The sequence below is a fragment of the Helicoverpa armigera genome, chromosome 14 (genome assembly GCF_030705265.1).
Source record: "Helicoverpa armigera isolate CAAS_96S chromosome 14, ASM3070526v1, whole genome shotgun sequence".
Taxonomy (NCBI): domain Eukaryota; kingdom Metazoa; phylum Arthropoda; class Insecta; order Lepidoptera; family Noctuidae; genus Helicoverpa; species Helicoverpa armigera.
Genome location: NC_087133.1, coordinates 8,817,929 through 8,842,069, shown reverse-complemented (window position 1 = coordinate 8,842,069; position 24,141 = coordinate 8,817,929). Strand labels below are relative to the sequence as shown.

Below are 24,141 nucleotides of genomic sequence, written 5' to 3'. Positions count from 1 at the left end.
TAAAAAGCCTACGAAGGAACATGATGTGTTTTAGTCAGTAAGTTTGACACTCCCTCACCGCTACTAACCCACAGCGGGAGGATCATTTGATGATTTCACATCGGAAAAAAGGTATATTTTATTTTATTTGTTTCATCTTTGAACTCAATTCGAAGAAGAAGAAAACTTTGCTAACGGAAAACAATGGGGTTTGGAGTAAATGGGAACAAGCCGTCCTCTACTGTCCTCTCTATAAAACGGTTTCTAAAAAAAGTTCCTAATCAACGCCGGGCCCACTTTCACCGTCTACGTAACTCATGTCTATTAGCATATGAGAAATACTCGTGTCATTCAGTTTAAAGTAAGGTTGGGTCGGGTATTTAAAGTATTTTGGTCTTTACAACACATTCTTGGGTTTGTCATTACTGTTTGTATAAGTATTTTACGAGCTCTGTGTTAAATGGGTCTTTAACTTTAGATTTGTGAAAGGTCAGTAAGTTAAGTATATTTTCATATTGGTTTGCTGAGTAAACGTTACTAAGACTTGATTTTCTTTTGATGGCATTGTTAAAGGTAATAGAGACCTCAATATAAAATAATAGACATCCACAAACGTTACTCGTTGAATTAACTTCATCAGCTCACCTTATTAAACTATCAAAGATCGCAAAAAAATAACAATAAAACTTTTAAAATAATATTACAGAGTCATCTTAAAAGTCGACTATAACAAAAAATAATAATAACACAATCAAGTAACGAGTCACGCTAAATCCAAATTAATGAAGTTGTGAAAAACACGAAGTCGAAGAAGAAAGCGATTTATGCGCATGAGTCACGGTTAAATAAGGTTTTAAATACGGCCTGCCTACTGAGGAATGTCAAGTATGCGAATTTCTTCCGGAACAACGGATTCTTAAGGAAATCGTACAAAGGTTGGTAGCTTAATTTCTCTCATAAAACATTGGTTTCAACGACTAAATTGTTTGTAGGAAGCTGGTGGGGTATTAAATTTATTTCTGTGACCTGACCTTAGTCTTCGTCATCCGTAGGCATTCCATTATTTATTTTTGCTTCTCTTTATATTATGCCTACTAATTTACACTTTGATCTTTCTTCTGCTTTACTCCGTTTTTAAATTATATTATTGGTAAAATTATATAGCAAAAAATATAACGCTTCTTAATAAAACCGAGTTTTTGTTGATTAATGATTAAACCTTGCTTGACAACACCACCTCAGACAGCTTAATATAGATTTTTGGATTGCGATTTTATTTCAGTCATCAAAATTCAACAGGTCATAGTGCTTACTAGTAGTTACTAGCTTTTGAAACCAGTTTGAGTGAGTCTTTAATGCGGCACATCTAATGATTTATAATAAACGGAAATAAACGCCTATTCGGCTTAGCAACAACGTAGAGAAGTCTGTGACACTAGGAAATAGTATGCAGAAGGTGCACTAGTTACTGTAAGAATTTTCCTTATTATATAAAAAACCAAAGACGTCACTTTGGATGATTTAATCAAAAATTTACTCATGCCAAATGATAAACGTGTGAAATAAAATGAAAACGAGGAAGACCTTGTTTACTTGAAGACCATACGATGAATACACGATTCTTCATTTCGATCCTTTAATTGGCCAGTGACAAATATTTACATAAAAATAAAATAGAAAACAAAATTCCTGGTAAGGCCTGCTAATGAAAGTTATACGTAATCTGAGAAAGTTTTACATGAGTCACTTTATATTTTATGACCATATCAAGCTTATTTACTGTCAAATTATTTTTCCTCTAACTTTGTTCAACTATTACTCATTAGGTATAAATGATCCTTCTGTTCTATGTATATTGTGTTTAAACTGCGTATGTCTCGCGAAATCAAGTTATCTTGGCCACCTGTGAGCAGCTGTTCTTAGTGTCTTGTGACGTCACTTTCCATACATTTTGACACACCTAAATGTGTTGAACAAAAATGAATGAAGCGTTCCGTGTACGCGTAATTATCATGCGTAGGTTGTTAATTGGGTAGCCTATTGTGTTAATAGTAGTTGGTATTTCTGTCTATCATTCTGTAGACAGACATGTTAATGAACGAGGACTGGGAGTTGGTTATAAGCTTTTTATACAGTGTGTGAAGGAGTTCACTAACGCTAAATACCCAGCGTGGTGAGTATGGGTAAATCACCCCAGCTTGGTGGAGGCCTTTGTCCAACAGTGGACATTTCATGCTGTGACGACATGTGAAGAAGATTCTTCAAGACGCAGCTAAAAGTAATAGCTCATAAACTCTTCATCAATACGAACTTCACACATCAACAGCACACGTACTTCCCTTTAATACATCCAATATAAACCCACACAATCAACACTCATAAAAGTCTGTACGAAAAATGTTGGCTACAACTAATAGCCGGTTGTATGTAATCGCGACTCGCGTGTGTATCAAGTTTTTTGGCACGGGTGTCGCCGGTACTACGGGTCAGGTTCAATGGCATCCCACCAGGTGGGTATTGACGAGGAATTAGAGATGTGGAAAGTGTACTTACATTGGCAAAGCGCAGTTGTTTTTTTTTTTACGTAGCAATGTTTTGTTTACCGATAAGGCACCTAAGGCTATCTCACATTTGTAAACGGAGTTCTTGCTTATTTAGTTCTAAATCTGTGGATGTCAAATACTGAATCTAGTATTGAGAGGCATGCAATAAGTATAAACTAGCAAACGTGCTTAGTATAAATGTCATGAATTTAAAATTGGTTTTACGCCACAGAATCACATAAATTCTAAATGCCGTATTTTATACAGTTTACCAGGCGGGCAATGGCTGTTAAATTGGCTAATAAGCCTGTCTATATGCTTAGGTCACTATGAGTATTTGCCAAAGCTGTGTACTGAATTAAAATACCACTAAGTTAAACAACAGTTATCTTTGATAAACAAAAAGATTATAAAACTTTCATTAAACTTTTCAGTTAAGAAACACTGCTACACCAAGTTTTACTACAATGAAACCCACATTTTCTTTATACGCGCACATTCACTCGATTCATCTTGATAGCACATCTAGTCACACTCTACATCCGTCGCCGTATCATAATGATAATGATAGGTTGGCCCATACACCGATAGACATGTCATTTTCTCACCGCGCTAATTGAATACAAGAGATAATTATTTTACTGTTAAACGACAAAAAATCGCGTGTCCGAAATGTTTTGGAGATGGACAGTGAATGGGACCGCTTATTGTTTGACGTCTGTTAATTGTGAATCAGAATAATTGATGGGACTAATGAATCGCTGGGTTCGAATGAACTCAAGCATCTAAAATTATGTTATACCTACGGTATCTACTCATCAAATATCTTAGCCTTTCTGAAGTCAGCTATACACAGTTCCGTTCATGCATTTTGACTATCGTGACGTCACTAAGTGCTAATATCGGAGTGGTAAAGTTATCTGACGAGAACTGATATACATGACTAATGAAGGTTGGTCATTAACACACTGAAAGTGACATTGCGTTGATGTTCGCTATATTGTGTAGAAATCGTTTGTTATAATGTGAGAATGTGATGACGGAGGTGCCGCGAGAAAGTTAAATGAGCTGGGTTTATGAGAAGAAGATAAATATATGCTGACATGATATTTCTCACGAATGTAGGGATACCTAGGAATACATACCTACATATATACAAGTACATGCTAGCTATGGTAAAATTGGGAAAAAGGACATTCAATGATTGGCTAGTCAACCCTAGTTACTAAAACGAACTACATAATATAATTATCCTTGTATCTTACCAAGAATTATTCCAAAATCGTATGGTCCAAACTCTAATTAGGTAAGCTTTAAAAGTAAAGTATATATGTATGTATGCTTTCAAATGTATGGGATCATAGTTATTCAATTGATCACTACTACAGTACTATTCGTGATCTTATCACTTAACCGACTCCAACCAAAATAATGAGCTAAGTTCGGTGTTGAAACTGTAGTTATCAACGTTGATGAGTCAATGAAGATTATAGTTATTTACAAGAAAACATTTTCATAACCATTTGGAGCCGACATTTTCTATCATTTCGAACTCAAATTGGTTGTTTGTGTTAATTTCCATAGAGTTATGGAAAAGATTGGACGTTATGATAATGAGGTAGCAAACGAAAGTTTTGTCGATAGACCTACCTTTTCTATTTTTAGATTTTTTATTTGTTTATTAATTCAATGGAAGAATCGCATCATCTTTTGAAGTGATAATCGAGTTCTTTTCTTTAAACAAAACTAAGATTTCAATGAACACTAAGCTTACTAAGCACTTAGTCTAAATGCATAGATGAAACAGCATTTATATTTTAATTCTTTAAGCAGTGAAAGTATTTCGAAGCAATAATGCGGATTTATTGTACAAAAGAACTTTACTTTTCAACTATTGACCTCAACAATTGACGACAGTCATTTGTAAAACAGTCCTATGGGAAAAGATTGAGTCTGCTGACATTTCCTCCGATAAGAAGATACTGGCGAAGCAGTATGGATATCTAGAATAGTATAACATGTTTTGAAAATGGAGTCTTGTTAAGGAGTATGAAGTTGCTCTGGATTGAGTAAGTTAGATAGATAGGCAGTCACTCCATGTAAAACCCTAGTGTTCAGCTGCATTTAGTAAGGTTGGAAACCCACCCCAATCAATATACCTAGTTGTGAAAATGTTAAGCACATGACGATGATATTTGAAATGCTCTGAAAGCTCATGCCACAGAGTTGCTAAAACTAAAAAAACTACCAAGAAAATTTCAAAAATGTCAACCGCCATTTACTTGCTTCTCGTTCGCTATAATTCAAAGGTATAATTTGATGATTACCATTCTATTTCTTCTACTTACACCAAGCCGCCATACTTCGGCCTATGTTATGAGTTGTAAATTACACGTTTGCAGCCGAACATCTGTCTTATCTCTCCATTGCCAGTAATGATGTACTAATTGAAGGTTCAGGAATGTCTCTTGTATCAAATTTTCTCGCGTTGGTATTTATTATGGGTTTCATTGGCCCATTGATGGCTGGGCTTTCGAAGATTTGCCGCTAAGTACGTGAGGCTGAGAAAATTGCTTGTTATTGTCTTCTATGGGATTAGATTGGTGTTTGTTGGATGTTTTGGTCTTGGGTTTGGCCTACATTGCGACATCAATGTTGTAAGGAGTAAATTCTGTAATAGTACTGTTGTTGTTGCATCTACTTATTTATGCATACCAAAGCTAAACATTGCGCCCATAACTATATACTATAGCATGCAATAGAACAAATAAAAATCTATAAGCAAGCATCCTAATGCAGAGAAACACCCTAAAAATGGTGTAGAAAATAATATTTTGATAAAACCAGTTGCAAACTTGAACCATTTACCTGGGTATAGAGACATGAGAGCGAGAAGGTGAATTATCATATTCAACGTCACCCAAAATACCAACAATTTTCCAACAGTTAATAATTCAATACACCTACGTAAGTTTAGTCCAATTCAAAGAGAACAAATTAAGAGAGAGCTACATTTGATTGTAGTACAAACAAAGTTAATCGAGTTACAAGTGTAGGCTACGTGGGAGGTGCGTCTCGGTCAAGTGTTCACAATTATTTTAAAGAGTCGCAAGTAGGCACTTCATTAGTAAAACACGTATCCTGGTAAGGTTAAGTAAATAGATACGGAGATTTGAATAGTTTGGTCATATGGTAAACATTGTTGAGGAACTGTTCTATCTATTACCTGTGGCTACTGCACGCATCCGGATGAAAAGTACCTGTAGGCTACTTTACAATGAAAGTTTTTTTCAAATCAAAACAGATTATCGAGTTCAATCAAAGACACATACAAACTAATTAGCTCCATATTATCAGTATATGTAATTGTACATATGCCATTTAAATTAAAACATTCCTCATTACTACCATACCCACATATGTCTCCCCTCCAATACTTTTACAATTGGTTGATCTATCGTTAGTACTATAATGGTTGAGCGACTAGGTCACCAAGTAAATACTCGTACAGGCACTTGGTATCCATTACCGTGGTCTGTTCCCGTCAGATCCTGTACACTAATGCACTCGACTGCACAATGTAGAAACTTCTAACACCCAACCCAGGTCATTATGATAGTCTCGCTTCATTGCTTCGACGTGACTAGAAACCTTGTACTTAATATTATAAAGATAAAAAGTTTGTTACGTACTTATTTCAAGATCTACTCGCTCGTTTTGAAAAATTATTTAAGCATCAGAGAGCCCATTAATCGAAGAAGGTTAATTTTTATTGTGGGTCCCCCCGGGATGCGGCTATCCAATAATGCTAACTTAAAGATGTTTTGACGGTGTGCACAATATTAAAAAAAAAAAAATACTGCATTCTAGATTCTCCAATTGGACTGATCAGTGCTATTATAAGAATCAATAGCAGCACTACAAAAAAAAAACAAATAAACATCAGTTTTATTCTCAAAGCTAATTCCAACCACAATTCCGTAATTTACAACACCAATTACAATGTCGTTCTTTATTGGGCGCCTTCTAGAAATTGCTGGAATTTGATACGAAATGGTCCAAGTTTCCAGTACCTAAGGGTTCGTTCAAACAGACCGGCTCGGAGAGCGTCGGCTCGCATTTTTCTTTTCACACAGACCGGAGCCGATTGGCTGCGCGAGCATTAAAGAGTATCAATCGGAGCCAAACGTCAAGAAAAAGTACGCGATCGGAGCCGGTCGGCTCCTCTTATTATTCTTCACACCGAGCGCCTTCGAGCATTCTTGATGACCAAAGCAGTGCACATCCAAAAATATACTAAGTACTCGATTTTCAACATGTTAAGAATTTGCTCTTCTCTCCGAGCAGGTCTGTGTGAACGGACCCTATGTCGCCGCTACCTACCACATAAACTAGACTTTATCTTGTATGAATGAATCAATAAATACGTTTCAATTGATCATTGATTACCATTACATGGTTACAATGTTACTCGCTGACGTTTTAAACGAAACTGGTGTACTTAGAATTAATCTTGTATAAGTTCATTGCAGGGCAGCTAATTACTGTAGGCTTGAGATAGGAGCGATTAATATGTATTTATGATTGCCTTAAAGGGTTATTTGAATAGGAAACAGGAATGTGTAAATATGCAGTTGGAATCTAATTATAAAATTGTGTTTGACCGGAGAGATCGGGTAAAGATATCGCAGTATTCTTTTTAAATTTTCGCTTGTGAAAAGAAAGCAAGCAGTGCAGGCAAGTACCAATGCAACTTTTCTAAGTTTGTATGTACTTTCTAAGTATATCTTAGCCGCCAATGACTGTGTTTCGGATGGCACGTTAAACTGTAGGTCCCGGCTGTCATTGAACATCCTTGGCAGTCGTTACGGGTAGTCAGAAGCCAGTAAGTCTGACACCAGTCTAACCAAGGGGTATTGGGTTGCCCGGGTAACTGGGTTGAGGGGGTCAGATAGGGCAGTCGCTCCTTGTAAAGCACTGGTACTCAGCTACATCCGGTTAGACTGGAAGCCGACCCCAACGTAGTTTGGGAAAAAGGCTCGGAGGATGATGCTTGTAAAAAGAAAGAAAGACTGTAAAGAAATGAAATAAGTTTTACGTTAAAACGTATCAAGATAATGCAACACCGTCAAAATCTGAACAGCAACTTCCTACTTATAGCTAGTTTGTATTTTCCCACACAACACAATTTTTCATCTGTTATACGTTCCGTGTTAAAAGTCATAATTACAAATTACTCTGCAGGTGGTAAATGTTGAATATTTACATATACATCATAAATAGTAAGGAAAAGTAAACGAATATAATTATTAAGACCTGAGTAGACGATCCATCAACGTGCTTGTATGAAATATCAATGGCGCAACTGTCATTGGATAGTAGAATTAATGTTGTATTATGAAGTGGTAGCTTACATACATTTTTCAACTATTATGCAAACCTGTTTGACCGTCTACCGCGGCTCTTTTGACGATGTTATGATACAGTAGCGATACTAGCGGTGGTCATATTACCGGTATTTTTGTAAAATTTTGAAGATATTTTAGGTATGAGATTTCATGCAAATTAAAGTTCTCAATATGGCAAAATTGCAATGAAAAAGTCCTCAATAAGATACATATTTTACAAGTTCAGTCTAATGCAAGACAATAATTCATTCAAAATAAATAATTGATAAAATAAATCGTCTTATTTAAATTCGTGTAGACACTACAGCCATAAATTAAACCAGCGACAGATCGTAGCGGAACATTTAAATATCATAGAAGAAATTATAATAGAAATCCGGTCTATCTTCCTAATTAAGCCTACGCCATTAGCCGTGGAGATAACAAAACGGATAGCTATAAGAAGCGAGTGAAGCCGCGTGTACGCTAGTGCGAGATCTGAGATAACATCGCGACAGAAAGGAAAGCTTAGACTCATGAACAATTAGTGTCAATTCACACTTGACGGTGGCACTCTCGGTGCGATGTCGATAGACTTTTTTAGAACTCGCTTTGAAATGTTTTGATGTCTCAGCGGTGGCTTCTGAATTTTAAGTTTTTTTCCTGTTAAAATATAAAATTAGATTTGTGTTTGAATAACCCAGTTTTGATGATTCTATGCGTCTTGCTAAATTAAAATAATGTTGTTTATATTTGTGTTGTATTAGCCTAATTTTTTATTCGTCTGATTTATATGCGGATAAAAGGACCAATTTTGGCACTATTGAAATAATATGATGTAAAATAGGTAATCCTGAGTTTCACACGGCATTAAACCTAGCAACCGGAATTTAATCCAGTTTATTGTAATATCAATAAAAAGTAATCGTTTATGTTCAGTGAAATGCCTAAAAACTATAAGTATTTGCAAGTCACCCTCGAGTTTTATCTTTGAAATTAAAGTGTCTTTTAATGATTGCACCTATTATAATAGTCATTAAGAGAACATCTATAAAAATTTCGAACAGTTTACCAAAACTTGCTTAAATAATTTCCATTGAAATATATAGAAATTACAATAAGTAGGTATGTAAGTTTTCTATCAAGGCAATTATCCTCTAAGCATTCCCTTTACCAGATAATCTCATACAATATGAAATAAATTATAAATTAATTAATAAATTGTAGACAGCTGACGTATTTATGAGTTGTAATATCTTCTGAGATGTTAAGATATGGCCGACAATAGGCCCAGAGGCGGTGGCCGCTGTCGATGAGGGTCCAAGTTCAACTTATATCCCGTGAGTTATGAGAACTTCATACACATCATTCTAGTAAGCCACAGCTGGCACGGATAACTATGAAGCGAAACATATGAAAGGAAATATGAAATCTATTGGTTACGTGGATTAAAGTCTCAAGCGCAACCTTCATGCTCCACCAAGAATGTGGGATCACATCAATGCCTCCTCACGTGTTCACATTTATGCGCTCGCCACGAACCGCGCGTGCGCTCATCTTCAAAAACCGGCTCCATATTACTTTCGATAGTAAAACCTATGTGACAAGATTCATTGTCGAAGTGTACCAACCGTTAGCATTCCTCGACGAGGCGTCATGCTACCAACTTCTGCATATTCAACAGAATCCACGGATAGGCAAATTTTGTGACCGTTACGATTCTGTCATTCGAAACACGTGTCTGCTCCTTATTGTTCACCTGACTCTCTAATCTTTTATTCATGGTAACTGCAGTGCAATTGCAGGTCCTGCTTCATTACAAGCTGTAAACTAATTAACTTGTAGAGAAATCCATTCTACGATGCACGTGAAGAAAGCTGAAGGCATGCAGCCAAGTTTAGAAGCTATGAAGTGGTGATTGATTTAAAATTATTGGCTCATTTTACTACAATCGCTGTGCTTTACAATTTCATGTCTATGTTTTGTGTGGCATTGGAATATTTCTATCACATTATAATAAACTGAGAGCAAATTCGTTTATTTCCCAAATCACAAACATGAGTTTGCAAAAGTCGTTCTACTCCCTGTCTAGTATACCATTTATTATAGCTTATTAACACCTCAACAAAAATCCTATCAACAACGCCGTATTAAAGGAAATTGTTGGATAATTAACTCATTTGTTAGAAAAGAAAATTAATCGATCATGTCGAAGCTTCGCCAATTATCAGGGAGCTACTGGTATTGTAAGTATGTCGTTGAGTAATTAGTTGTAGACTTGTGGATAATCGAGGTGATCGTACGGGTACAATGGGTCACATGCTTAGAGCGTTTAACATACTGGAGCTGCCATGGGCACAAATCAGGCGAAACACTCTGCCAATTTGCAGTCAGGACGAGTAATTCAACAAATAGTGATAGGTCATCATCAACTTTTTTACTGTTCCAATGCTGGACACAGGTCTCTTCTCACACAGGAAAAGATTGGGTTTAATCACCTCGCTTGCTCAATGCGGGTTGGTGACCTTTATTATGCTTTTGCTAGAGATGTTTTTCTTCACCTTGACTCAATCATTGGTGCCCAAGATATAGGTAACTTAACTATCAGTAGTTAATTTTGTTGTGAGTTACAACTTTTTGAGCACAATTTCACCTGTATTATGTACACATACGATATATGATAGTGAGTTGCTAGTACTTTTGGCAGAAGGGAGTGGGCGTATCCAGTTAGTTAAACCCTCTAAGGTCACATGTAAGTTCACACGGCTTTCACAAACCATTACGTATGCCAGGACGTGTTGTGACGGACATTTGACGGCGAACGTGACGCGGGCGCAGGGCTGGGTAATGCAGTTTGTTAGGAATATCGCTTGCATCAAGATTTGTTGATAGTACCTACACGTGAAATTCTTTGGAGAATATTTTTTTGGGAGATTTATTTGGGATTTTTTTATGTCTTAATAAAATTTGTTCAAGCTAATGAGCAAAACCTACCTTAATTCGTAATTTAAATGACCTATATAGCTCAGACAATAATGATGATGCCCAACGAAACGTCCTTCAAATAATTATTGCGATCATGAGTGATACTTAGGTGTTATAAAATGAAGAGGTAGATACATGACACACTGTCATGGCGCAGCAATACAATTTTTAAACTATACAGATACGTAAGCATTGATATGCCATCACTCTCTTCCACATTACCGATTACATTAATTTACCCAACAGCAATCAGCAGCTTATTTCGGAAAGTCTTTATCCGTTACCTTTATCATCAGTCAACATGTCGACGTATCATACACTAATCTTGAGCCGTATTGACCTAAGTCATTACAACTGTATTTTGATATCAATTCAACAGCTATCTGTTCAATCATCGCTTCAATTTATGGCCTTGATTAAAAACCAATGAATAAATAAAAACTGTTATATTTTATTTGGTTTAAAAATAAGACCTCTTTAGGTGTTCCTTTTTAAGTAAAGGAAAGTGGAGGCCACAAGCGTTTATTTGAATTCAAATTTCGAACCCACAAAGCCTGTCAATATTATGAATAGGCACAATAATTTAAATATGGCTGATGAAGCTTCGAATTTTGAATAAACCCTTCCATTCATTTTTACTGTCAAAAAGAATGTTATTCTAACAGTAACGCTTGGGAAAATGTTCAACAATAAACATGTTGCTTAAGGAAAGATCAATAATGATTGTAAGTCATTCAGTCATTTAAATAGCCGCAATAACTCACACGTACTTATTTAAATATATTGTAATACATTTTTTATAGGCAGGTGTTAAAATTCTAAGGCGAAAAGCCGTATATTATCAGCTAGTTGCTTTATAACATGGCTGTCATCCTTTACGGTAACGAGACATGTATAATTAGCGTGAAATTACTAATTGATAGGGAATGCAATTAGCATAGATGATGCATATTATGTGGCGGGTGGTGTGAAGGTGACAAAATTCCTCTGCTTGAATTTATAAGCTACAGAACAGAAAATTGCTTTTAGTGGGCTGATATTGCATTTTTCAAATTTTTACAGTTACAGTTACAGCCTTTTTATCGTCCCACTGCTGGGCACAGGCCTCCTCTCACACGGAGAAGGATTTTCAAATTTTTACTACAGAACAAAGTAAGTAGCTTTAGTTCAGCATTATTACAGGATCATGGCCAGAAATATAAGATACTTACGTTAGATTTTGAGCATTTTTTTTATTTTATCTTTACAGACCATGTACTTACACAATTTCTGCAAGCCCTGTTACCCTCAAATAAGTTTAATCCATATGCAAAAGCAGTAACCCTACCAAAGAGCCTGTACAGTCTAAAGTACACTTCGCGTTATGGATGCAATTCTGTTGCAACTGATACGGCCTCATTACACACTATTATGTCTTATCGCTGACGGCTATCCGGCCTCAAATTCTATTGTTTCCTTTAATTTTAGACTTAAATGGCTGAAAATGTTACAGCTGAAGGGTGTATCTCTGTAATCTGCCTTCAAGGTGCTTTTGACGGAGACATGAAAATGGCATAAGAACTTGATACTGGGAACTAGGTGACTGCAAAGGAAAAAATAAATAAATCCTGCTGAAATTAAAATGTTGTATAACTGTGTATCCCAGCCTATGTGTTTATGTTGGTATGTATCACAAAACGTCATCATATTAATGTAGAACTGCGATATTTAATTGTAAATCTGAAAATATTGAAAGTAAGAGTAAGAAAATAGAGGTATTTGTCAAAGATGCAAAAATGCCAATTATATGAACACCGCGAGCTTCTGATTAATTGACTATTGTACTTATAATAATAAAGTTGTCTCAAAAGGGCTTCAGCGTGTTGGCTTCGGCCCCACGTTCGCCTCCCAAAAATCCGGGACTCTGTAGTCCCGAGGTCAAAAAGAGACATAATAATAATAATTTATTTATTTCACACTGTATACAAGATAAAGCATTAATATAAACAATATCATATTATCAGCACAATATACACAACTCTATCCCTTAAACTAGGTCTAACCTGTATCTTAAGAGATAGGGTTCAGCTATAAGGTAACAAAATTTATAATAATATGACATTCGATAGCGAGTACTAAAACAATTAAAACAGTGTCGGTGTAACATTAACAAACAAAAAATAAAAATAGAAGATATTAAAAAATTTTAAAATAGACAAGTCTTTATTTACTACTGTATAAAAGAAAGAGATGAAAAAAAAAAATAAAATAAAATAAAAGTGAAGTGTGTTTAGTGTTTTGAGTGTATTGTTAAGAGTTTGTGTATGTGATGCACATCGTACTTATATGCAATTTGACATTTTGTAAGTAGCTTTTACCTGTCTTGTGTCTGGAATTATGTATGATTGTATGTAAGAATATAATATGTGTAATGGCAAGAAAGAACTTGAGTTCGAGTAAGAAGCAATTATCTATTTAGTGTTATTGCTTGCAATGCGGAACGGTTGCCTACTGACTACTGTACTGGCAGAAAAATAACTGAAATATTTTTAAATTAAATAAAGAATAAATTAATTAATTTGAGGTGATTTTTAGAATTCATATTAATTATTAAGGACTTATCGTAAAATGCGCTTTAGAGACAGGATTTTAAAATGGTTCTTAAGGATAGCAATAACAAAACAGTATATTTTGTAGCTTTAACGAATATGCAAAAATGTAGCAAATTAAGGTCAAATTTTCATATTGCTGAATTAATTTTAAACCAATATTATACTATATAATAAGGCAAAAACTGTTCATAGAACATAAAAAGAGTGACCTAAATATTGAAAACCGTTTAAAAGTCATCTATTACCTACAGCTTTATTAAGAGAATATTACGGCACTTAACTAAGAATAACCCACAGAAAACAGCCAACTGAAAACAAGCAAACATTCCAATTGAAAATTAATTGATCCTCGCTTCTACTTCTGCGAACAGTACTTACTCTATCCGTATGTTTTTACTAACTTGGTCTAGTTGGCGTGCGATATGTAAGCTATGTATGTCGCCGGACGCATGCGCCGTCGCGTCAAATGGAGCGGACACTGCGCATAGCTACCCGACCAAATGTGAAAGCTACAAGCTCACGTGTTACCGTACTAAGTGGTAAGGCTACGGCATTTGGCCGCGTAAAACCATCGACCTCGCCAAGGACGGCGTTTCGATTCTGCTTACTCAATGGTCTAGGTCGGGTTTTTGTTGTAAACGGAGCTTCTGAGCTTCCAGTTTTGAATTTTGTACCTATTCGATTTTTTACACTAAAGAAACAATTACAATCGATACGAAATCGATTATCGAGAATAACAAAACGGAATGCATCACACTAGGGCAAGAATGTTGCAAATTACAGAAATATTTTGAACGGAAAATTAAACTTCAAATTGGTACCGACTCTCCCGAGTAAATTCCACAAGATTAATTTGTTCCCAATATATCATATTCAGACGGTATAAAAATACATAATGCATCAATTAAATAGTCGTAAACCAATTTATATATGTACAGTAACGAGTAATATGTTCAATTGAACTTCAATCAATAACAATCATTAATCAGAATCAAAACCTATAAAAAATAACTCAACTCTAATATAATCCGCGATTTGTTCCAATCTTACTTTTAATACAGCATTTAAAATCCAATAATTTCTAACGCCACAAATAGAAAATGAAAGCGTGATATCGATACGTATACGAGTACGATTAACTTTATCGATGTTTCGAATAAAAATCTTATCGATGTCAGAGTTTACACGTCAATTCATGAACAGTACAATAATTTCAATGTACATATTTCCTGTTTTTTGTACGGACTTAACAAAAAGCAGATTTCTAAAAGTCTAGACAGGTAAGCAATAATGAGGTTTTATATTTAATCAAGTACCAAATATATTGATTTCATGACAGTTTATTAGGTATTTATGGATTCTTCAATGTAAAATCAGCTTTTTTATTTACTTGTACCTACTGGTTTTTATGTAAGTACTTCTCTGTAAACAAATGTTCATTAAACACTATTATTTACTTTTCTCACGCATGAATCAAATGACAAGTCTCCTGGTTTAAATTAAATTCCATTTTTGATAGTACGCAGTCACATTTGCATCAAAATCGTAGCTAAAACAAAACAGCCAGTAGCTACCCAGAATTCAATTCGAAAAAAAAAGAAAAGGTCTAAACAGCAATAAATGAGTCCTTTACCAACCACTTGAGTTTAAGGAACTCCCTTAAATGGTGTCGTAAAATACATTGCAAGTGAGTCCAATCCTTTAGAGCGTGTTTTACTCGATTACAGTAGGTGCCAGACAAGTAAGTACATCCTTACCTACTTGTGTCGTATTCGAAAGGAAGTCAGAGGGTTAAAGAAGATCTTTAAATTTCCTATGTGTCATTTCGCTTAACAGATCGTAAAGGAATCACTTAGAAAAAGTGATTCTACGCTTAAAGAATTCAAAAGTTTGTGAAAACCAAATATTTTTCTAAAAAACATCGATAAATACAACCTTTCTATTTAACTAGAAATTGTTCTTATAATAATTTTCAAAAACTTACATTCGTTAAGGCCAAAATTAGCCATAAAACTGTTGATTTCCTTATATGTGACGCGACATCTGATGCCATTTTGGACCTGGAAAGATATAAAACACAAAATTAATTTAAATAAAAATATAGCAAAATAAATATACACAACGAAATCAAAACTACATTTCTTCAACAAAACATGGCGCTAAAAATAAATATTAAAAGCTTTCCAAGGCGTTATGGCAGTCAATAAAATGTATCTGAATAGCTGAACCTGCCACTTTATATAGCTAAAATATCCTAAATAACAAGAGCAACGGTGAACTGAAAGAAATAGCCAACATAATCGTGATATAAACGGTCGAGTAAACCAGTCAACGTAAGCACACGACAGCCATATTTAAATCCAATTTATTTCGCCATTTAATCTCACTAACATCGCACCGATAATTGTACGAGCTATCGGGAGTTTCACGATTTCATCCGGAATCCTTTCTCTGAACTTTTGGTCTCCGCTATTACTTTCCTTGTCTCAACTGTTACTATATAAGGACGAGTTAAACGATTGGAGTCACAATCTAGAAACCTTCTTTATATCTATCAAGAATTTCCGTAGAGTTTTGTTGGCTGATTCTGAGCCCAAATCGCTTTTATGGCACTGAAATGTAGACTTTAAAATCGAATACATCGTTGATTATGATTACCTATAATGTACTTTTATATATGGGATCATTATACGTGTTAAATTTCACAGCGCTCAATTAAAAAAAATATAATTTAATTAAAGAATTATCATACCATAAAAGATTTAAGATGCACACCGTAACGTAACCAACGTGCCCATGAATAAGATATTCATAAAACCAACTCCACCCAGCCGTCGCCTATATATTTTGACATTTCAACAAAACCATAAAACATTTGACTGCTAATGCATTTCTAACGGACGAATAGTTCACAGGAGCAAGAGAATTTATATAATTTACATAAGTGAAAATATATGAATAGATGTCTAAACTAGTTTTTAGTTGGCGCGTATTGACGACGGCACAATTTGCTTTCTCGTAGAAAACGATCTCGGTCAGTGTCGGCGACGGATAATCTGCTGTGTTTGTCGCTGCGGATCTACACAGAATATAGTTATTAGATTGGATACTGACAGCTATAGAGTCAGTCCGATGTCGGTCTTTCATGTACAGAATGATAAGATTATCCATCCACTTCGAACGGCTGTTTAGTTTAAATACCCGTTCCGTTTTAATGGAAAATTGTTTGTCCAAGCTTTGAATGAAGAAATATCGGACGCAATCAATAAGTATTATCGCGGAAGCGGATCTGCGTTTATGACATAAAATATAATGATAAGCTTTCTTTTTACGTAAATCATCACTTTCGGTAAATGCCACCGGCATGCGGCAGATCAAACTCTCGATATGTCTCATTTCTTTTATTTAATGGCTGATATTTTAACAAGTCTGGTTTAAGTACGACCATTTTATTGTGGGTACAAATTTTTCTCAATTAACTTTATTATAGGTGCGTACATTGTGTAGCTTGTTTAAAATGAATGAAAATGAAATAACATTGCGAAAAATTATTGAGATTAATTAAATATTGTTTGCTTATGTCTATCTGTCATCATCTTGTGACAGACACAGCTTTTTATATTCCAATAAATTATTTGAACACGTTTTTATTTCTTTACATCAAAACACAAACGGAACTGAATAAGCGCGAAATAAATTAACACTGTTTAAAATAAACTTTCTTTTATTCATTCACGGCCAATGCCAGTATTGAATAATATCGTGTTCTGAGTTGTTTTTACATCTTATTTGTGTATTTGAATACGAGATGCGATTATAATATAACGGGTGTGAACCATCTTAGATTGGTATCTTTCTAAGATTTACAAGTGTACCTAAGTCAATCGAAAGAATACCTTATTCTGTTTTGTTAGTGTATATTTTTTAATTAGATAGTTTTAGAGGATTATATTTATGTAGGATGTGTAATTAGATTATTTTTAAAAGATTACGTACCTATAATTTTTCATTTCAATTAACACCAGCGACGCTTTTTAAAACATAAATCACCCTTTATCTACGAATCTTATCACCAAATATCTATAAATAAAAGGGTCTGTCATTTAACTTCCATAAATATACAACAGCACTCTAAACCTTCAATTGAAAAAAATCTTCTTCAACAAAAAGACAAAGTACACACATTTACATTCAATTAGAAAGACACCTGTCGACATTAATCGTAAATTCCATTGCATCAAGATAAATTATTGAGAAATTAAAACTATTAATTATTTCTCGCCCTGCGGAACCAAAGCTGTCAATTACACAGATTTATTACAATGTGATAATACTTCAAATAATTGGATATCCCAATAATTAATGGGTGACTATTATATGTTTTTCCATTTATGGTCAATCGTCACAAGATATCGTCTTTGTAAAATTATTGGAGACAAAATAAATCCTACTAAAATGTGACAGAACGCCTACGAATTTACTATTACAAAACTAAAATAAATAAACGTCTTGAAATACAAAATCATACTTACTCAGTTTATGGTCAAACAGACTGGAGTTAAACTTAAGACTGACAGTACAAAGTGGGAGTTAGCATAATAAACGGTTACCTATAGAATAATGTCTTCATTGGCCAACTCGTTAAGGCAGAATTTTCTTAGCGGACCATGAAGTTTGCTATAATACGAATTTTCTATTTGTCAGAATGCAGTGTAACAATTATACATGAAAGATAAATATTTATTTTATATACAGCAATTAAAATATTCGGAGGTATATGGAAAATGAGTGTTGAGGTAGATAGAAGGAAAAGGCAATTTTTGTGACACTAAAAATGTCGTGGACTGCAAACGGTAAAGATTATGTTGTCACATACAGCTTCAAAGATATTGCTGCTATTGAAGCTACCGCACTAATACAAGTATTTCAATTAACAGTAACTTTCGAACGACGGAAACGCGAACAAATTTTCATCTTCATGACTGTAGAAAATCTGAACGTCCTTTACACTGCTAATCACGGTATTAAAATTACACAAAGTATGGTCACGGCAACACTAATAACTGGTGTTTGCATATAACAAGACTGACATACAGAAAATTCTTGACAAGTAGTTACAAGACGGTGTAATAGGCGGCCACACAAATACTATGTGTGTGTCCCTCCCCGTTTCCGCGACATTATAATAAGTAAAGGCCGGTACTGTAAGTGATGGTTATATCAAATATCAGTTCTTGGCAAATAGTTGGTGTACATGCCAAATAGGTTTGGCCAACATGCGAAGTTAACGGTTTGAGTGCGTTTTGACTATCGGTCGTACAAATATTTGTAGAGATTTGTTGTCTGTGTATTTGGTTAAGGTATCCTGTTCGCTTTTTAATGAGTAGAGATATTTGGACACATTCCTCAGTCTTAAAATAAAAATAATGACTTTTTATGATTACATGCAGATACATGTTACAGATCGAGATAGGCTGTAACGTAGATGATTCTCAATAATAAACCAATCAACAATTTTCCCAGCATCAATTTTCAAAAAGCTCATCACATAATTTTTTCTCGATACGAAAGTGCGTCATCATGCCTCCGTGAACATGCGTGCTGCAATCGAGTCGCACGCGCCGACTCGATTAGATCTCAATATCGAATATATTGATCCGATTTCCCCTAATAATATTCGAGCACTGATATGTACCAGTGTGTATTGCAATATGATCGCGCGTGACATCGATTTAAAAATCGTGGAATATAGAATGGTGCTTTACATAAATCGTGGCTCATAAATTGTTGTACAATGTAGTTTTTGCTCAGTGCTAAGTAAATATTCAGTGCTAGTAAGATGAATGGGATTTATGGATTGTAAGCAAGAGAACAATATCAGATTTTGCAACTTTTTACCTTTATCGAGTATCGACATTGAATCATAAATTGTAAGATATTATTTTGGTTTGTCTGGTTGCAATATCAAGTGTCTTAAAACAATCCCTTGCATTCTTCCACAGACAGAGTCATAAAAAATAGAATTAATACTCGCAAAAGCACATAAATTGCGTCATTTTAATGCCAATATTGTGTTGCGGAATTCCTCAATTTATTGACCAAAAAGGCTAAGAGGATTTTCAGAGAACACAATACTTGCACGTTGCGCCTCAAAATATTTTAATGTATTAAATGTACGGCGATAATTTATCCACAGTAATATGTAATAAGCAAGGCTTAATAACTGGGTTGTTCCAATGTATAAGAGTAAAGACCGTACCGGGTTTTTGTATAAATTATTATTTATACAGTTTTGGGGGCAGAGAGCCAACCTTATATCGGTTGTGGGGCGCCTTTGAGAGCCGCGTTATTTAGGGTTCATTCACGATTTCAATAATTATAAAAAAATAAAGAATAAACTTTTAGTGATTGTACAGACAATTCTACATTTCCTTGGAAAGTAAGAGATATTTATTTATATTGCATTTTTTTTTAGTTTAAACGTGGGTATAAATAACGGCCCAAAACCACATTGTAGGTATGTGTTATACGATACGTGCACAGTGATTTAGGTAACTGTCCATCCCAACAAAAACTTGACGTAAAAGCAGCTTTTTAAAACAAACTCCATTGAAATTCATATCACGGTATCAAGCAAAAGCTTACGACCATATCTGGCCTACTAACCGAAACGAGTGCCATAAGACCTTTGGACCCTGACTGCAATTCTCGTGGAAAACATCGAGATATTATCTACAGGCTTCATCAACGCAAAATATATCGGTAATTGGTGTTCGCAAGGAAATTTTACTCGATAAGTCACATGCCTATGCAAAATTGCTATTAAAATTTTATGCATACAGATTAAAGTGTACATAAACATTAATTAGCTGAGTATTCTATATTTAACCTTTGATAATTACTGTTAAACTTAAATGGAAGTACCGGTTATGTTGTTTCTATTAATTTGCTATTCTACACGAGAACTATACTTTAGGTACGGGAATATAGATAAGTTAAAAAACATAATTATGGAACAATACTGCGACAAGTAGTGCTAAATATTTTTGTGTAAAACTTGTTCAAGATAAATTCAATAAAGCCAAAAAGACTTACAAACGTGTCCAAAATAATTTCAATTACGACAACCCAAGAAAAATCCCCAAAAAAACAGTAATAAAATAATAATAAATCAATTACTTTACGGAACCCAGTGGCATCATACAGTAACAGACTTTTTTTTCAACTTCTTCCTTGAATTATTAAGTTCGGTGCGAGGTATGTGGAACGTTTTCATCAATCAAATTTACGTGAACGCCGACAAGTATAAAGGCGGTTCTCTCACAGTTCAACTGGAATCTTAACTCGAATTTTAACGAACAATATAAGTTCAATGATTTGAACCTTTCCTCTTCAAAAATATATTAATCTATGTATAATAATGTTATATGCGGCTAAGCATGTTTGTTTGCGCTAATCCAGAAATTGCTAGCCCGATTTGAAAAAAACATCATTTTAGTATTAGATAGCCCTTTTATCGGGGAAACGATTCTAAAAATAATCTTTATTGCGGTGATGGCTAATGCTAATGAATGAATAAATATTCTTATGGTAGTAATTATCGTGCGCCTTAAAAGCGGTAATTTATAAATATGTACGTACAATCACGACACTCGATAAAAAGTCCATAAATAAGAATACGTTTCTTGCGAATACCTACTTGCCATACGAAAGTTAGATTGAAACATGAACTATCCATAAGCTCAAATATCTTGCTATTGCCACCCAAAAAATCAGTACACTAACTGTATTACCATCTAATTTTACTCATCATCATCATCATCGACCTAGCCTTTCCCCAACTATGTTCGGGTTGTCTTCCAGTCTAACCTGACGCAGCTGAGTACCACTATTTTACAAGGAACGACTGCCTATCTAAGTCCCTCAACCCAGTTCCCCGCTCCTAATTCTACTATCAAACGAAATGGTTCCCCAATCAAAAATCTTACAAATAAAAAGCCCCATTTACGGTTTTAAACCTATCAATATTTAAACAATATAATTGCAGAATCCACGCTGCATACGTTGATGCATCCGCGTGTGTGAACGGCCTAACCGCACCTACCCGTTAGTGGCGACCGCAACACGTGCTCCACCCGTATTAATGATACCTCACATGAATGATGTGGTATTCACCAGTTTTCGGAATCCTGTGTACAAGCTTGCGGTTAAAATCTTGCCAGTTTTTTAATCAGGGATTAAAGAAACACCAATATTTTTGTAACTTATTCGTTGCTTGAGTAACTGGGTTGAGGTCAGATAGGCAGTCGCTCCTTGTAAAACACTGGTACCTACTTAGCTGAATCAGGTGAGAATGAAAGCCGACCTCAATATACATAGTTGGGAAAAGGTTCGGGAGATGATGACGAGTAGGTGTTTATACGTAAGTTAGCGCTTCTTACCAGCTTCTAAGTTATTGCGATCACTACACATTACAGTACATTTATAGTATGTATGTACTGTACATAGCCAGAGAACGTACTATAAAATTAAACTAAACAATGAATGAGGACTCTTAAGCCCAAGTTCATCAATAATAACATATAAACGTACACATAAAACATAACCATAACTTTAAACAACAATTTTCATTGACTGAATACAAAAATTCGTAGTAAACAATTGTTTAAAGAACTCATAGAGTCGTTGAACTTGGGCCTTTAGTCTTCTCATTCATTGTTTAGTTTCATTTTATAGACTATTGCTATCAACAGTTAATTGCAATAAACTCACTGCTATTGCTATCAATGGGGCTATAGATTTATGCCTAGCATAAATCCAAAAGGGCTATCAGGCTAGAGCTGTATTAGTGTATCTTATCTGAGCATATAACCTGTGATAGAACTTTATCTATCACTAAAGCTGAGTGATAAGATGCAATAAAAATGTCAAACTGAATTACTTGAAAAGATTGATCATATTTTGTTCGATCTTTCGTCTCGTTTTCTTCTGCATCTCGCGGGCTCTTATAAAATCATAGGATTAAATTCTAAAGCTCCCATTTCATACCTACAAGCAGCCCTAATAAAACGTTTCAAAAAATCTATACTAAGTAATATTACAAATATTATAAGAGACGCGGGTAAAACTGCTGGCGGAAGCGAATAACTATTTATAAAATCTTGGCAATGTCATAACGCGCCAACTTTATCTGAACATAGAACATTGATAACCTGTCCCCAACATAACAGTACCTCATTTTACTTAGCGAACCGAAGCCGTGGCTGCAAGTCTAGCGCATTAAACAATCTGACTACCGCAAGACGAGAGACTTAATAAAACATTGTGCTTAGTAAGACGTTGGATTTGTATAAGCAACAATAGTTGGTGCGAGGCATTATTATAAGCACTATTGTGTGTTTAAGTAACTAACTGTGTTTAATTAGTAACAAAATTTATTGATATGTCTACTACTTCACGCACCTCAAAAGCCTTCCTCGAGAAATTGGCTGTCACTGAAAACATTTAGGAATTGGTCCAACTCTTACCTGAGATTAGAGCGTTGAAATATTTAACAAACAAACTCTTCAACTTTATAATATAAAAAAGTAAAGATATAGCAAAGACCGTTGCAAAAAAGGCTTGTCAAAGGCATCTTTTCATACCTAAGACACTATAGAACTAACATCCCCATATCATATTGGCTTTAAAAGAATCAAAACAAGAAAACAACGTGACTCTAGATACAGACGCTGTACCCGACTGTACATTTCCCATCCAACACAAAATATCAAAACATAATTCTTGCCACAAAACCAGCGTGAAACATTTCGCAAGGGTATCAGACTCAACATTGAACTACCTCCAATGAAATTGTAAAGCAAAGTAACATGACATCGGAAAAGCATTCGAGACATTCGGAGAGAGCAGGAAATTAGGAATTCTTGTTATAATATAAGTGTAAGTACCCATGGGATCGTGTCGAGATGTTGGGCCTCCTGCGATACGGCGCGTGATTCCGTATCATACAAGATAGCTGAGATGACTAAGATGACTCCCCGCGGCGGTATAGCAAAGATGGAGGTATAAGTGTAACTAAATAGAAATAGAAATGGACCTTTCATAATGTAGAATGTGGGTGCTGACGTGATTGAATGTATCTCTTCGAGTAATAACCAATATTAAATGCGATCATTATAGAATTTATTGTCAGGAAATGTAGGGAATATTAATCTTTTAAATACCTAGCGACGCGTACTAATTAAAATCGTTGATGTAGTCAATTCAGGACTTATGTTCCTCCCAGTTAATAAACCTATCTATCTACCCATGGCTTCTAGTTTTAATTGAGTTATAGTGCAACCAATCAGTTTGCAATTGAAACCACATTTATAGTCACAATAAATTACTCAAAAGATCTCTCTCGTGTCGGCACAAATTAGATCATGGCATGTAAAATATTAGTCCGTTAGTGAGATGGCAGTTTGAGTAACTTCATTACTTTTAGTACATTTCTCAAGATGAGCGAGACTTTCAGAATAAGTTATAAGCCAAAAAATAAAATAATGGTATATCTTTTTGATTTTCTTGATAGACTTACATTGCATGCGTACAAGACACAATACAATAAAATTTTCTCGATTTTTGGCTGCGCTGTAGATTCAGGAAAATAGTCGT

At 34.9% G+C, this 24,141-nt stretch overlaps 1 protein-coding gene across 1 annotated transcript in view; it reads right to left on the bottom strand.

Moving 5' to 3' along the window:
* LOC110373313 (uncharacterized) overlaps positions 1 to 24,141 on the bottom strand; it is a 64,459-nt gene that overhangs the window by 23,626 nt on the left and 16,692 nt on the right. Inside the window, exon 3 of the mRNA XM_049837175.2 lies at positions 15,470 to 15,545. Within this exon, the coding sequence (XP_049693132.1) occupies positions 15,470 to 15,545 (76 nt within the window). The remainder of the gene's footprint in view (positions 1 to 15,469; positions 15,546 to 24,141) is intronic.